This window comes from Convolutriloba macropyga, chromosome 6, assembly GCF_964194025.1.
Source record: "Convolutriloba macropyga chromosome 6, txConMacr16.3, whole genome shotgun sequence".
In the NCBI taxonomy this organism is placed as follows: domain Eukaryota; kingdom Metazoa; phylum Xenacoelomorpha; order Acoela; family Convolutidae; genus Convolutriloba; species Convolutriloba macropyga.
Window position 1 is genome coordinate 47046040 of NC_134473.1, and position 13092 is coordinate 47059131.

At 36.1% G+C, this 13092-nt stretch overlaps 1 protein-coding gene across 2 annotated transcripts; it reads right to left on the reverse strand.

Annotated features, from left to right (window-relative positions):
• Window positions 1-2833: 2833 nt before the first annotated feature.
• Window positions 2834-11387, reverse strand: LOC142341711 (uncharacterized). Of its 2 annotated transcripts, none has more exons than XM_075392870.1 (4): window positions 10552-11387; window positions 5544-6510; window positions 3686-5227; window positions 2834-3456 (listed from the first exon to the last, which is right to left on the reverse strand). In XM_075392870.1, exons 1-4 carry the CDS (start codon window positions 10567-10569, stop codon window positions 3242-3244), a joined length of 2742 nt encoding a protein of 913 aa, XP_075248985.1. In that variant the 5' UTR covers window positions 10570-11387; the 3' UTR covers window positions 2834-3241. The 2 variants fall into 2 exon arrangements, with proteins under 2 accessions (XP_075248985.1, XP_075248986.1); XM_075392871.1 differs by lacking the exon at window positions 10552-11387 and adding an exon at window positions 10370-10486.
• Between the last annotated feature and the right edge of the window lie 1705 nt (window positions 11388-13092).

Here is a 13092-nt window from a genome sequence, read left to right on the forward strand (position 1 = left end):
TCTCATTTATATGATACTGAATGGATAAATCTATGGAAATGGCTTTCCGTTTTGACTGCAAACTATTTCAAGAGAGTGTTTTATTGGTTTATTCCGCAATTGAAACGGATATGGATTGAGAAAACTAAATTGTGTTTTTTGAATTTTCTGAAATCAAAAAATTTTTTCTAACATTTTTTATTGATATGATGCTGATGTGATATATCGATCAAAGTGGCTTTTTGTTTGATCGAAATGCAATTCAGAAGAGTGGTTTAATAGTTTTTTCCGCAATTCAAACGGATATGTAGTCAGAAAACTAAATTGTGTTTTTTGAATTTTCTGAATTCAAAAAATTTTTTCTGACATTTCTTATTGATATGATGCTGGTGTGATATATCGATCGAAGTGGCTTTTTGTTTGATTGAAAACCAATTCAGAAGAGTGTTTTAATAGTTTTTTTCGCAATTGAAATGGATAGGTAGTCAGAAAACTAAATTGTGTTTTTTGAATTTTCTGAATTCAAAAAATTTTCTCCGACATTTCTTATTTTTATGATACTTATTGGATATATCGATGCAAATAGCTCTCTGTTTGATTACAAACCAATTCAAAAGAGTGGTTTAATAGTTTTTTCCGCAATTGAAACGGATATGTAATCAGAAAACTAAATTGTGTTTTTTGAATTTTCTGAATTCAAAAAATTTTCTCCGACATTTCTTATTTATATGATACTGATTGGATATATCGATGCAAATAGCTTTCTGTTTGATTACAAACCAATTCAAAAGAGTGGTTTAATAGTTTTTTCCGCAATTGAAACGGATATGTAATCAGAAAACTAAATTGTGTTTTTTGAATTTTCTGAATTCAAAAAATTTTCTCCGACATTTCTTATTTATATGATACTGATTGGATATATCGATGCAAATAGCTTTCTGTTTGATTACACATCAATTCAAAAGAGTGGTTTAATAGTTTTTTCCCCAATTGAAACAGATATGTAGTTAAAAAACTGAATTGTGTTTTTTGAATTTCTGAATTCAAAATTTTTTTTCTGGCATTTCTTATTGATATGATGCTGGTGTGATATATCGATCGAAGTGGCTTTTTGTTTGATGGAAAACCAATTCAGAAGAGTGTTTTAGTAGTTTTTTCGCAATTGAAACAGATAGGTAGTCAGAAAACTAAATTGTGTTTTTTGAATTTTCTGAATTCAAAAAATTTTCTCCGACATTTCTTATTTATATGATACTTATTGGATATATCGATGCAAATAGCTTTCTGTTTGATTACAAACCAATTCAAAAGAGTGGTTTAATAGTTTTTCCGCAATTGAAACAGAAAGGTAGTCAGAAAACTAAATTGTGTTTTTTAAATATTCTGAATTCAAAAAGTTTTCTCCGACATTTCCTATTTATATGATACTTATTGGATATATCGATGCAAACAGCTTTCTGTTTGATTACAAACCAATTCAAAAGAGTGGTTTATTAGTTTTTTCCGCAATTGAAACGGATATGTAGTCAGAAAACTAAATTGTGTTTTTTGAATTTTCTGATTTAAGGAACATTTCCCTGATTTTTGTGTTTTTTTTCGCAGATTTTTCTTTAAAAATGAGAAAATTGCCTTAACTCGCTTTGAAAATAATGAAACTAGTCAAGGTTTTTGAATCGAGGTGTTACAGTAACAAATAAGCTTTTTTGGGGGACAAATATCAATTTTTTGGAGGCTTTTTGTCGAAAAAAAAGTAGAGATTTTGGATGGCTCTAACCGGGGAACAGGACATCAGAGGTAACGTCTGAGACCTCGGGCGGACTTCTGCTGGTGACGTCTGAAACCAGTAAAAAAACTTGATCCTCTCGTCGGGGTGACGTTTGTAACCCAAACTTGGCTTCGTCGCTGAAAAAATTGCTTGTCTTTTTTTTGTGTCTTTTCTGTGTCTTTTCTTTGTCTTGACCGGCTGCCAGCTTTCTGGTTCCGTTTACTGTGCTCGGCACTTGATGGTTGCACTGACCGCTGATGCTCTCTTCAGTGCGTCGCACAAGTTTTGGAACAAAGAAACTATTTGCCGGTAACAGGGGAGACTTTTGTCCTCAAAATTGTTTTGGGGAAAGAAGGTTTTTGTTCTTTGAACGAGGGGTAAACCATAAAATGTAAGAGAATGTAGATAAGGATTCAATTACATTGTTCTAGACAGTTTGTTAAGTTTTTTTCAGTTTTAAGTTGCGGGAACAACCAACTCGTTTTGGTTGCGATAAGGACAAAAGTCAATGTTTTTTCAAGTTTCACTTCTGACTTGATTGTTGCACGACAAATGGCTAGAAATGTGTCCTCCGTTCAGTATATAAATCTTCGAAAACCACAATCTGATTTAAATTTTTGTTGAGTGCAAGCAAACGAAAATACAAACAGCTAACAATGACTGGCAATTGGGGGTTCTTTTCCTCACGTTAAGCTGTGCTTTTCGTTTAAGCATGTTCAAAGACCTCCCGATCACATTGATCATTGAACCAAGAACTGCATGCTTAGAACTTTAGTAGTACACTTTAGGAGTTCACAGTGATTGAAAAACTATTTAACGCACGTTGTCATGTTCAATTGTTCTCGCATTTTCGAGAAATCATTTCTAAGATCTTTAATTAAGCTCGCTCATTTTGCGAGCTTCTCAAATTTTATACTTCAAATTCCGATCTAAATTTTGGCAAGATTCAATCGTATAATTTGCAAGTTAATTTACTCCTGACATCGCAAATGCGCTAAATGCAAACAATCGAGTACAGTTAATAGTTCTTATTGAAAACTCAATATTAGCTCTGCTTGAAGTGGTCTTTCAGTCTCTGATGTGGAAAAATTATTGGATGAAATTTTCTTCATATTTTATACAGTTAAAACACGGATTAAAAATAGGACTAAATAAACCAATAAATCAATGGCTAGAATTAATTCAACATAATTAATCTAAACAATTGGATATATTAACTACATTAGAGCTCTAACATTTTTTTGATAAAGGGAAGTTTTAAGTGGCAATATTTAATCATTGACTTTCAAAGCCTTGTGGACAATAGCCAACTTTAGTGATAGTTACTTAAGTTTTAAAGGTATGAAGCTCAGCTCCGGTGAAAGTTTTGTAAGTTTGAGTTCATTTAAGTCTGAATAATTTTCAAATTGTGAGTTTATTCAACAGGTTTACTTGATTGCAATTTGTTTTCAGCTCCAAATTGAGAAATTTAAGCAAAATTATTCGTGAAATACGTCTTCAGTTTTGATATTTCATTGCCAAAAACTGTCTGAATGAATTAGAAGGGAGAAGAAACATGTGAAGAAATAAAGATGTATCCATGGTGTGAAGTTGAAGAATATTGCAAGCGGAGTGTTCGAGTTCTTCGATTATTTTCATTACAGCCACCATCTGCGAACTGGGAAATCTTTCCAGAAGTCTCTGGCAAATTTGAAGCATGTTGACGTCATTGTCTGAACAAATAAACAAACATTTATAGTATTTTGGTGATAAAAACTATGATGGCAATAGACAGTTTTCCAGCTACTCAAAAATAATTCACAGTTTGTGATTACTTAAACTGCCATTCTAAGCTATCCATATACTTTCCAAGTTAGAATAACCGGCATTTAGACAAGTACTTATCCAGTAAAAGTATTCGAGGAAAGTTTATTGAAGTAGGTCAAATTAGAATGTCTTTACCTTTTTGAGGGTTGAGCAGTAGCAGGACTTTCATAGCAGCATAAAACTCAGCCGACAGGTTCAAAGCATGAAGTCGCGACTGCACTGACACCAAATGACGTAACAATGTGTTGAATCTCTTCACGAGGTCAATTTTGCCAGGAATCTGCAGTTTGACGAACTCGATTTTCGTGTCAATATCTCGTTCCGAGTTCAATTTGTGGTGATATAACTGAGTTAGAAGCACCAGCGGGCACCATTGTTGGGTAAAAATTGTAATGAATTTTGACTCTGGTATTACCCCCTTTAGCCCTGCGGCCCAATCCAGCAAGATATTTACCAACACTGCCATTGCTTTGTCCACAGACTCCGGATTGATTAATAAATTCAACAAAACTTGATGGATTTTGGAATCCATAAGCGACAATTTGTCCATGTTCGGAATCACGTCAAATAGTTCACGTGGTTCTGGCTTTGAGTTGATATCTCGTATCGGTTTGAGGTTGCCAACTGGGATCACTTGCTCACTTTTTTCAGCAGGGCTAATTTGTTCGCGTTGGGTTGTCATTCTTTGTTCTTGAGTGGTGTTCATTAAACTTGAGTTTGCCGATGTAGCACTTGAAACTATAATTGCAGGTCGTCCCATTGTAACGTTTGGAACTCGTGATATTTGATGCTGTGGAGTTGATATGAATTGATGGTGCGATCTTTGACCGACTACCGAGTTGGCTTCGACGTACGCATTCGGCACTGTTACAGTCGGAACTGGCTGTACACGACTCTGATTTCGATTTGCGACCTGGATTAAAGTGGGAGGCGGTGGTCTAGTAATTGGTACACTTATTTCTGGTTGAGGTACGGCGAACCCCATCCTAGATTTAGATCCATTTAAGCTACTCGGGCTTATATGGCGGTTGATATTGGCAATGTTGTTAGGATTACTTGATTGGTTTTGGCCGAGATGAACGACTTGATTATTATTAGCAGTGTTAGATATTAAACTTGGTACCATGTTGTCTGTGGGCGAAGGGCGTTTGCTGAGAAGCATTTGTAGCTGGCTCGGGGGGCTCGCTTTGACATTCTGTGTGAACGAATGCCCCCCGTTTCCGTCTGTGTTCAAAGACCTTTCAATTGCCAATTCAGCGGGAACTAGTTCTGTTGTTTTTATAAGCGGTGGCGGTGGAATTTTGATTTTTCTATCCATTCCGGTTCCAGCAGATAATCCACTTTGCATCAAAACCTGACCATAAGCTGTGTTGCCGTCCACTGGGGTAGAGAGTTTAACTAAGTTATTACTAGTTAGGCTCGCAGGTATGGATGAATTGTGACTAATTATGACACTCAGGGGAATTTGAGGTGACAAGTTTGCCAGTTGAAGTTGTTGGGCGGTTGTCTGAACACTTTGCAGATTGTGTAAGTTCGTCAGCTGGTTCTTCAATGTAGAAACCTCAGGTTTGAAGGGTGAACTGTTACTTGAAACCGACATCTTTGGTATGTTGGGCAAAGACTTGGACGCTTGATCGGCATAGAAGGTTTTAGTCTTGGTGGTAGTCTTCAGGATTTCTGAAAATAAAAGGTTTTCTTTAACATTTGTACATTTACGTTGTTTAATGTACTAAAAGTTTAACTCAACCTCCCCCTCGCTTCGCCAGTTATTACAGAGCACATGCCATTGCACAGTAAACCATTATGTGAAATGAGTCTGGTGTAAACCACGTTGAGTCTGGGGAGTGCAAGTTGGGGGCGGGGTGGAGGGGGCACAAACGGAAAAGATGCACAAATAGTTTAGCTAAGAGTTGTATGCAAATCATTAAACAGTCCGTTGGAACCTATAAGTTTTAACAATATTACAGGTTTCAAGAAATTAAGGTAAATTCACCTTTGGTAAGCATGCCAGCTTTCAGACATCGATTGTACTTGCATTTCGTACAACTGAGTGAACTATCCCCGTTGTCTTTCCCTCCTTTTCCACAATCACATCTCAAATTGGACACCTTCTCAATGTTGATACAATGGAAAAACTTCCAGCAATCCTGACACACTTCACCAGTAATTACGTCATCAAAATCATCCGAATTTTCTCCACTGCTTCTTCGATATGAACAAACAGGACAATCGTTTCCGTCGGATATTTCCATCTCAGCGACAGAAGAAATACTGCATGAATTAGAGCTTCCTGGCGAATCCAACGACTTTTCCAGCATTGAAACTTGATTTGTTCCAGGGTTCGTGTTTTGCCTCTGACTTGCATTTTTGACACTAGATCTCGTCAACAGGTTATACAGCAAACTGCTCTGATTGGTTGAGGACGCCGAGGATGTTTTTAAAGCCCTAGACGCAAATATATCTTTTGATGGGCTTTCCGAGGACTCCTTTGCCAGTGGGTTTGGTGCAGAGTTCGACTTTGTCCACACAATCGAATCTTTGTCCTCATGCAACTGATCCATGACTTGCTCTGTCAACTTGGTCAGACCATTAACTGTCTCAGAATTAGATTTGCGCATCAAGTTCAGAGCAGAGCTGTTGCTTATTTTGAAGTATTTCTGGCAGTTCTGAGCACAGACTACGTCTTTGCAAGCTTCTCCCGGTTTACCAAAGTGGCAAGATTGTCTTTTTAGAGTCTTCGTCAATAGAGGGTACTGGCTACTTTGCTCCAGGCTACTTTCCGAGACTTTGGCGACTTGTTCGAATTGAAGAGGTTTGGATTCTATAAAGTCCGAGGATTCAAATATGAGGGGCTTCAATTTAGTGGGAGGAAGAGACGGCAGTTCCGGGGGACTGTATCTCCTTTTTTTAGGGGGCAGACTGGACATCGTGCACAACATTGTTGTTGGGGTTTCAATTGGCTAAAACAGAAAATGTCCATTTCCAGTGATGCTTCAACCTCCAGTTTTTTAACGTTTATAAACATGAAATTCACAGAAATAGCACATCTGATATTATTCACAATTATATATCTTTTTCGACATTAATCAGAAACCAAGCTCAAAATGTGGAAACATTAAACTTCGTAAAAATTTCTTGTTAAAACTTGAAATACAAAAATGAAATTAAAATTGCTAAAAACGCTAACTTAGTCTACACAAGAATCTTTCCCAATAGAATTTTGTACCAATCGTATGCTCGCATTCAAGAGTAGCTTAACTTAAAATGCATCTAATATCAGTTACTACTTTAAAATAAATTTTTACTGCGACTATAAATTGCAGACCAACCGCCGAATTACCTTTTCAGTTCATACAAAACGAGAGAAAGCTGCTTTATGAACAAATGAACAATTACTAACTGATCAACTTGAGACCGTCGAATTTTAATTGGTTATAAAAAGCTGACTGTCACTTGTAGCGACTTTAGTCTAGAACTAATAAATCTACCTGAATTACAAGCGCTTTTCTTGAGGGTGTTTTTTGAAGTTACCATAAAATGATAGACTAAAATTACTGTAGTCAAAGAGCAAAAAGACTACAAAAACGAAAAACCGGCTCATTCGACTGAACAATTATTACTCAACCACTAGACGCGAATCAGAAATATCACAATGTCTAGACAAATAATTTTTCCGCCAATAGAAAAATTTGTCTAGCAAAAACAATATACCAAAGTTTGAAAAAATACTTGAGGAATCGTCACCGTGAATTTTCAAATTGTAATTATTGATAGTTCATGTTAAAAAAAGCGGCAATGACATCAAATTTGGTTCAAATTTAGCTATTCCATTTGTTTTATAATGATGACAAAACAAGCTCTGCTCGTTAAAAAATACTTACCAGACCATAAAGACTAGTCAAATTTTGCCCGGCTATCTATTTCCCAACTTTTATTTCTTCAGTTGATTAAATTTCCTCGTTTGAGAAGGAAATTCAGTAAAGACGCAGATACATGAGCCTAATTCATCTAATCTATTTTTGAGGAAGCGAGTCCAAGTAGAACTGCTCCTGTAACGTCTTTTCATTTCCCCCACTTTAAGTTACTATATTAGCACACCAATCAAATTATACTTATGGACTTTTTTGAACCAAATTACATCGATAGATTACTTGATAAAGATAACATTAGGGCCACACAAAATACCATCACCGACTCATAAGCTGAAAAACATGCATACAAGCGCTTTACGTAATTCTTAAAGCCACAAAAATGGCAACACGTATTTTTAAGCATCAAATAGTACAAAATGAAGAAATAGTTCATTTTCATTCCCACAAGGTCGAATAAGCGACAGTAACAACCTTCAAATACAATGTGATGTGAATTACATCCCAAGCCCAATTAAAATTATTCAGCATTGCTTTTGAGCTCCTATATGGAAACCAATCTTCACTTTTTCACGAAAAAACTGCGGTACACGGGGCAAACTTTCGGGAATTTCAACTCGACTTTCTGAACGATATTAGCACGAAAAATCAACGCAATGGAAAGAAAATTTTCCTGATTTAGAGAGAAACATCTAATTTTTGCCTAAAGAGCGATTCAGAATCAATTTGTCACGCAATTAAGAAACATAATAGCATATCACACACTTGCGATAGTTTTGAACCAAAGAGGGACAGAAAGGGAATTTCTAGAATCTCCTCTGCTGTAAAAAACTACTTTTCGAAAAAGAATTCAGAGGAAAAGCATCCAAATATCAGGTCAGCGATGCCAACAATGGCTAGAAAGTGAGCAGAACTTAAGATGAGTAGAACTTTTGAAGGTAAAATTTACCAACCATTTCAGCAACTAATCAGGATATTTTTGTTATGATTAAAATTAAGCATCTTTGAGAAGAAAGTTTTTTTCGGTGCAAGACCAGCCCTAATGCAGGCAAATTATTAGTGGTGCAAACAGTCTAATGATCTAGGAAGGGGCAAAAACAGAACAGATCAACTAATCAGATAATTGTTACATCCCACGAAAAGGAAATCGTCGAAAACCAACCAATTTTTGAACATTTTGACAAAATCTCGTGCTTCGACCAAAAAACCAATTTAGTTCCATGTTTTGTTTCAGCGTTATCTTGTTTCAGCTTTTCAATTGTTAAAATAACTGCAGAAAAAGGAACCACCACAGGAAAAAACGGCGCCAAAACAATTGCATCTTTACGAACTTTCCTCGAAAAACAGAAATCCCATTCGTATTCCATTCACCTTCCTCCTGTAAAATTGAGTGCGGCAAAGAAAATCATTTGCACTCACCTGTTGCAAGAGTTACAAAACTTAAAGTGACAAAAGTAGATACTCAAAAGCTTGAGTTAAGAAAAAAGTATTGTGAAAATGGGAAAAATTGACGTACGTCATTCACTCCTCGTAAGTCTAGCGTCGCTTAGCTTGCTTACGCCGTTTTTCTTTCAATGATCTCACAAATGTCAAAAGTCACTCAAACACGCAAATGTTAATAAACAACTGCAAACCTTGACTTTTTCATGTTTCCAAGACCAGAAAATGGTTTTATTACTCAACGGTAAACAATTAATTTTTAACATTTACAAGGGCTCACTAGGCTATTAAAGTTGAAGAATGAATTGTGAATAATTTCCCTTAGAACCGCAATTTGAAATTTACTTGTATGATGAGCCCACAGAGGTTCGTTAATTTATCAATGCAATTAATTTTAAAGAGCAGCTAATAGTAACTCACAATTCTTAGAGCTTTCTACGTGGTTCTGACAAAAAATTAGATGGTAATTTTAGTCCAATTTAGCAATTCTCAAAATGCTAATTTCCCCTTTTGCTAACGAGAACACACTGAGAAAAAAAGAGGTCGTGCTGGTTTTTAACAGCTCGAGTTGAGGTCAATATTTATCAAGATATACTTTCCAGAAACAAGCATTATTTTACACATTTATTTCCATATGAAACCATATTCTGTAATTTGTAATGTGTAATTTCATCTTGTGCTTCTTTCGGCCGTTGACCTCAATTGTAGTCTGTGACGCACACAGGGATTTACAGCCCAAAATTGTAGTGAATTCTACTTTCTTAGCTTACTTAAGTCAGACAGATAACAGACACTCACTAGATAGATAAAGCCAGCCTGTCTGTCACTTTTAGGTCATTAGAGTCACTCGCTCCCGATTTCTGCTAGTTTATGTGAGACTATCACTGCAGTAGATTCAATCAATAACAGTAGACTAAATGCATGCATGACTCATGTAACGTGGGCTGATTTCTGTCTAGCCAACACCTACGAGGCAAAATTGTGTCTAGCCAACAACCCCCTCCCCCATTCCCATCAAAGGCCTCACTTCGCCCCCACCCCAAAAATTCACAACACAGACATTGCTAATAAAACTCCTAAATGTCGCAATATCTTGAGACAGGCTTTCAAAACAGGTTCGTAGTTCGCAATTTTAGAATTTTTGCAGCTCAGATGCGGGGGGGGGGGGGGGGGGTTGACTTTAATTGGTCTCACGTTAGTTTAGTATTTGCTCCACCATTTAGCGTTTGCTCCAAGAAAATTCCTCCAGTCTCGCTATCATACCAGAGGTCAAGTTCAATTGATTAAGTTCAAACGCAAAAAGCAGCGCAGAAATTTCGGTACTGATGTGACCGATATAAGGGTGATGTTCAAACCTACAAAGTCCACAAATGCTTAAAATTGGAAAAATTATGCAAAATTTTGCCAGGAACCGAAGAAACAAATTCCATATTAACAAATTTTCTTGACTAACAATGACCTTTAACCCCCAACAAACTGTTTACCGTGTAAATTACAATAGGGCGCTTACCGTTAACTTTGAAGGAGCAAAAATGACTAATTACTGAGTAAAGCAGCCGATCTAAGTGGGCGTAAATTGCGTAGGTTGCTATTGGAATTTATTAGCTAGTAAACAACTGTTAATTTAGTGTAAACAACTGTTAATTTAGTGTAAGTTGATAGTAAAATTATTAAAAAAAAACAATTTCTAACCTTGTCAGCTTCTCTCATTTGCACCAAATAAACCAGAAAAGAAGGTTTCTTTCTCTTTCTCTCTTTCAGTACGCAAACATACGACAGCAAGAGAGAATGGTAAAATAAAATTAGAACCAAATGAGTTGGAAAAAGGAGAAAGAAAGAATACGGGAAAGAATTTCTCCTGTCTTAGCACGATTTGGGAATAAATGTCCTTAGCAGTTTCATGGGAATTACTGAGACAAGGATGCGCTGCTATAGTATTGGAGGAAGATAGCTTGCTTGCTTGTATTGTAAAAGGTAATTGCAACCAAATTCGGAAAAATGAACTCTAACAATCTGCGGCTTGTCGGCTTTTAGCGAAGTTCAACAGCCACAAAATTGCGTAAGCAAATAATCAAAAACAGCGCTGCTTATCAATTTTTAAATGTATTTTGTGGTTTATTTTTGTATACTCCGTCGCCAGTCTAATTCTTTTGTCGTGTTTTATACCCGAACAAACGCGATTTTTGTTGTATTTGCTTTCTGAAGCTGATTTAACAGATAAAGCACACAATTCTTCAGCTATTAATAAGATTTTTTGCATCCATATGAAAAAATTGTATGCTGAAATGACACAATATGCGGAGAATAAATGGATAAATAAATGGGGGGAAATAATTGGGGAATCCTCGTTGTTGTAGTGTAGGAACAAAAGCAGGAATTATATTGAAGCCGTTTACAAGACAAATTCAATTCAACTGAGCGCAGATTTTCTGTAAATAACTCAAGTTAAATTTAAAGGGCATTCAAATTACAAGAGCAGTAAAGTAACCTTTAATACTAGTAGCACGAGAAAAGTCCTTCTCAAAGTCCGAAGTTCATGTATTTAAACTCAAGGTCGACACGAAAGCCGAGTAGAGAACGCGCCAGCCAATCAGAAGGCGATTAAGCAGTTCAAGATCATTCGGACTGACTGCTTTGGCGTCAATGCCTTTAAATGCTCGGAAGGACAAGATCTAGCGACCATCTAGAGGTCATATACTTCTCGGCTTTTGGACTGTTACGTAATACAACTGTAACATTCACTTGTCGTGATATTGACGATTCACTAGCGGACTATAAATATACAAATACATGCAAGTAATTGTAGACTTGAAAGTTGCTCTTTAACCGAAATCTCTCCCAACCGAATTATGCGCTTCAAATTCATGTCTATGTACCCAATTAATCAAACGCCTTCTTAGGAAAACATCTCCAGAATGTCATTCAAATACTATTTAAGTTCAAGTAGAATAGTGAGGGGGTGTAACTAAAAGAATTCGGCTTCAAAGCAATTCTGCATTATGCGATGGAATGTTGGGTAGTTGCGTTGAGTTATTCAGCAAGGCCTCTTTTATTAGTTCAATAACGCGTCTCGAATTCCTTTCAATGCAACTTAACAGGACAAGATAAGTGAGCATAAATGAGAGAAAGATAGAATGAATACAACAAGAGATCAACTAACGGGAGGGCAAATGAGTAATTCGTTAATAATAAAGTAACAACGACCCCCAAAGAGACATTTTATTCCCCCAAACGAAACGCCTGGTAGAACACAAAGGCAATAGAGCGAAATCAGATCACGAATGAAAAGCGCTTAACGGTCATGTGTGTCTTTTTCAAGGCGAAAATTTTGCAAATCACAACCACATGCAACTGTTTTGCAGTTCAAGCGTTTCATCTTTGAAGTGAAAAGTAATTTTCAGCACCCCAATCACAAATAGAACGATGCAATATTTAAAACCCTCAAAGTTGCGCCCTTTTTCAGGGCGTCGATACATGACCGGGAATGAAACAAGATGTCAAAGGCAACAAATTATAATGGGATGCGCACTAATATATTTTCATGACCGCATTAGTGATCCGTACAAACGCTTTTTTTCAATTATCCCAAAGAGATAAAAAACATGCCTAGTCATATTGCATGGCAATTTTTCTTAGAAATTTGGGAAGTCTAGACGAACTTGATAATCTTGATTCTGAGTTCAATAAAAGAAGATTAAAAACTTGGGTTTCGGAAAGCTGGTTGTCGATATTAAAAGCTTCTCTTTTAACTCGACAGAAATTATAATTTTTCGATTTTCTAATAGATATTTCAAATTTCATCTATATTGTTTTTTTTTAACAGAAGCAAAAATCCTTAATAGGAGATACGTAATTCTCAATAATTATGGTTTCAAATAGCTTAGTACTTTGAGATATTTATTGTGAAAATTTGAGTTTCGGCATGTCTGTTTTGTTTTTTTTTAAAAGCCTCAATTGATATCATGAAAACGCAGCTGCGTATAATTACCAAGCAAGTTAATTTTGTAAGTATATACTTTTGGGAGTCAACAGCTGGTAACATTGACGACGTTGGCAACTTTTTCTCAAAAGCAAACTCGAAACTTTGTTTTAAATTTTTTCTTCTTTAAATTTTGATTTCTTAAATTGTCCTAATGAATGCCTTAAACAAATAACGGAAAATTACTGTTTTAAGTTCTTGAAAGTATCAGTGCACTAACTAATGATTTGGTTGAACGTGACCAACTCTTTTTG

Excerpts from the sequence above, each read along its gene's own strand:
- LOC142341711 (XM_075392870.1), bottom strand. Across the intron at positions 5,228-5,543 it reads AGCTGGCATGCTTACCAAAG|AAATCCTGAAGACTACCACC; the intron begins GTGAATTTACCT and ends TTTTATTTTCAG. Across the intron at positions 3,457-3,685 it reads ACTGCTCAACCCTCAAAAAG|ACAATGACGTCAACATGCTT; the intron begins GTAAAGACATTC and ends TTATTTGTTCAG.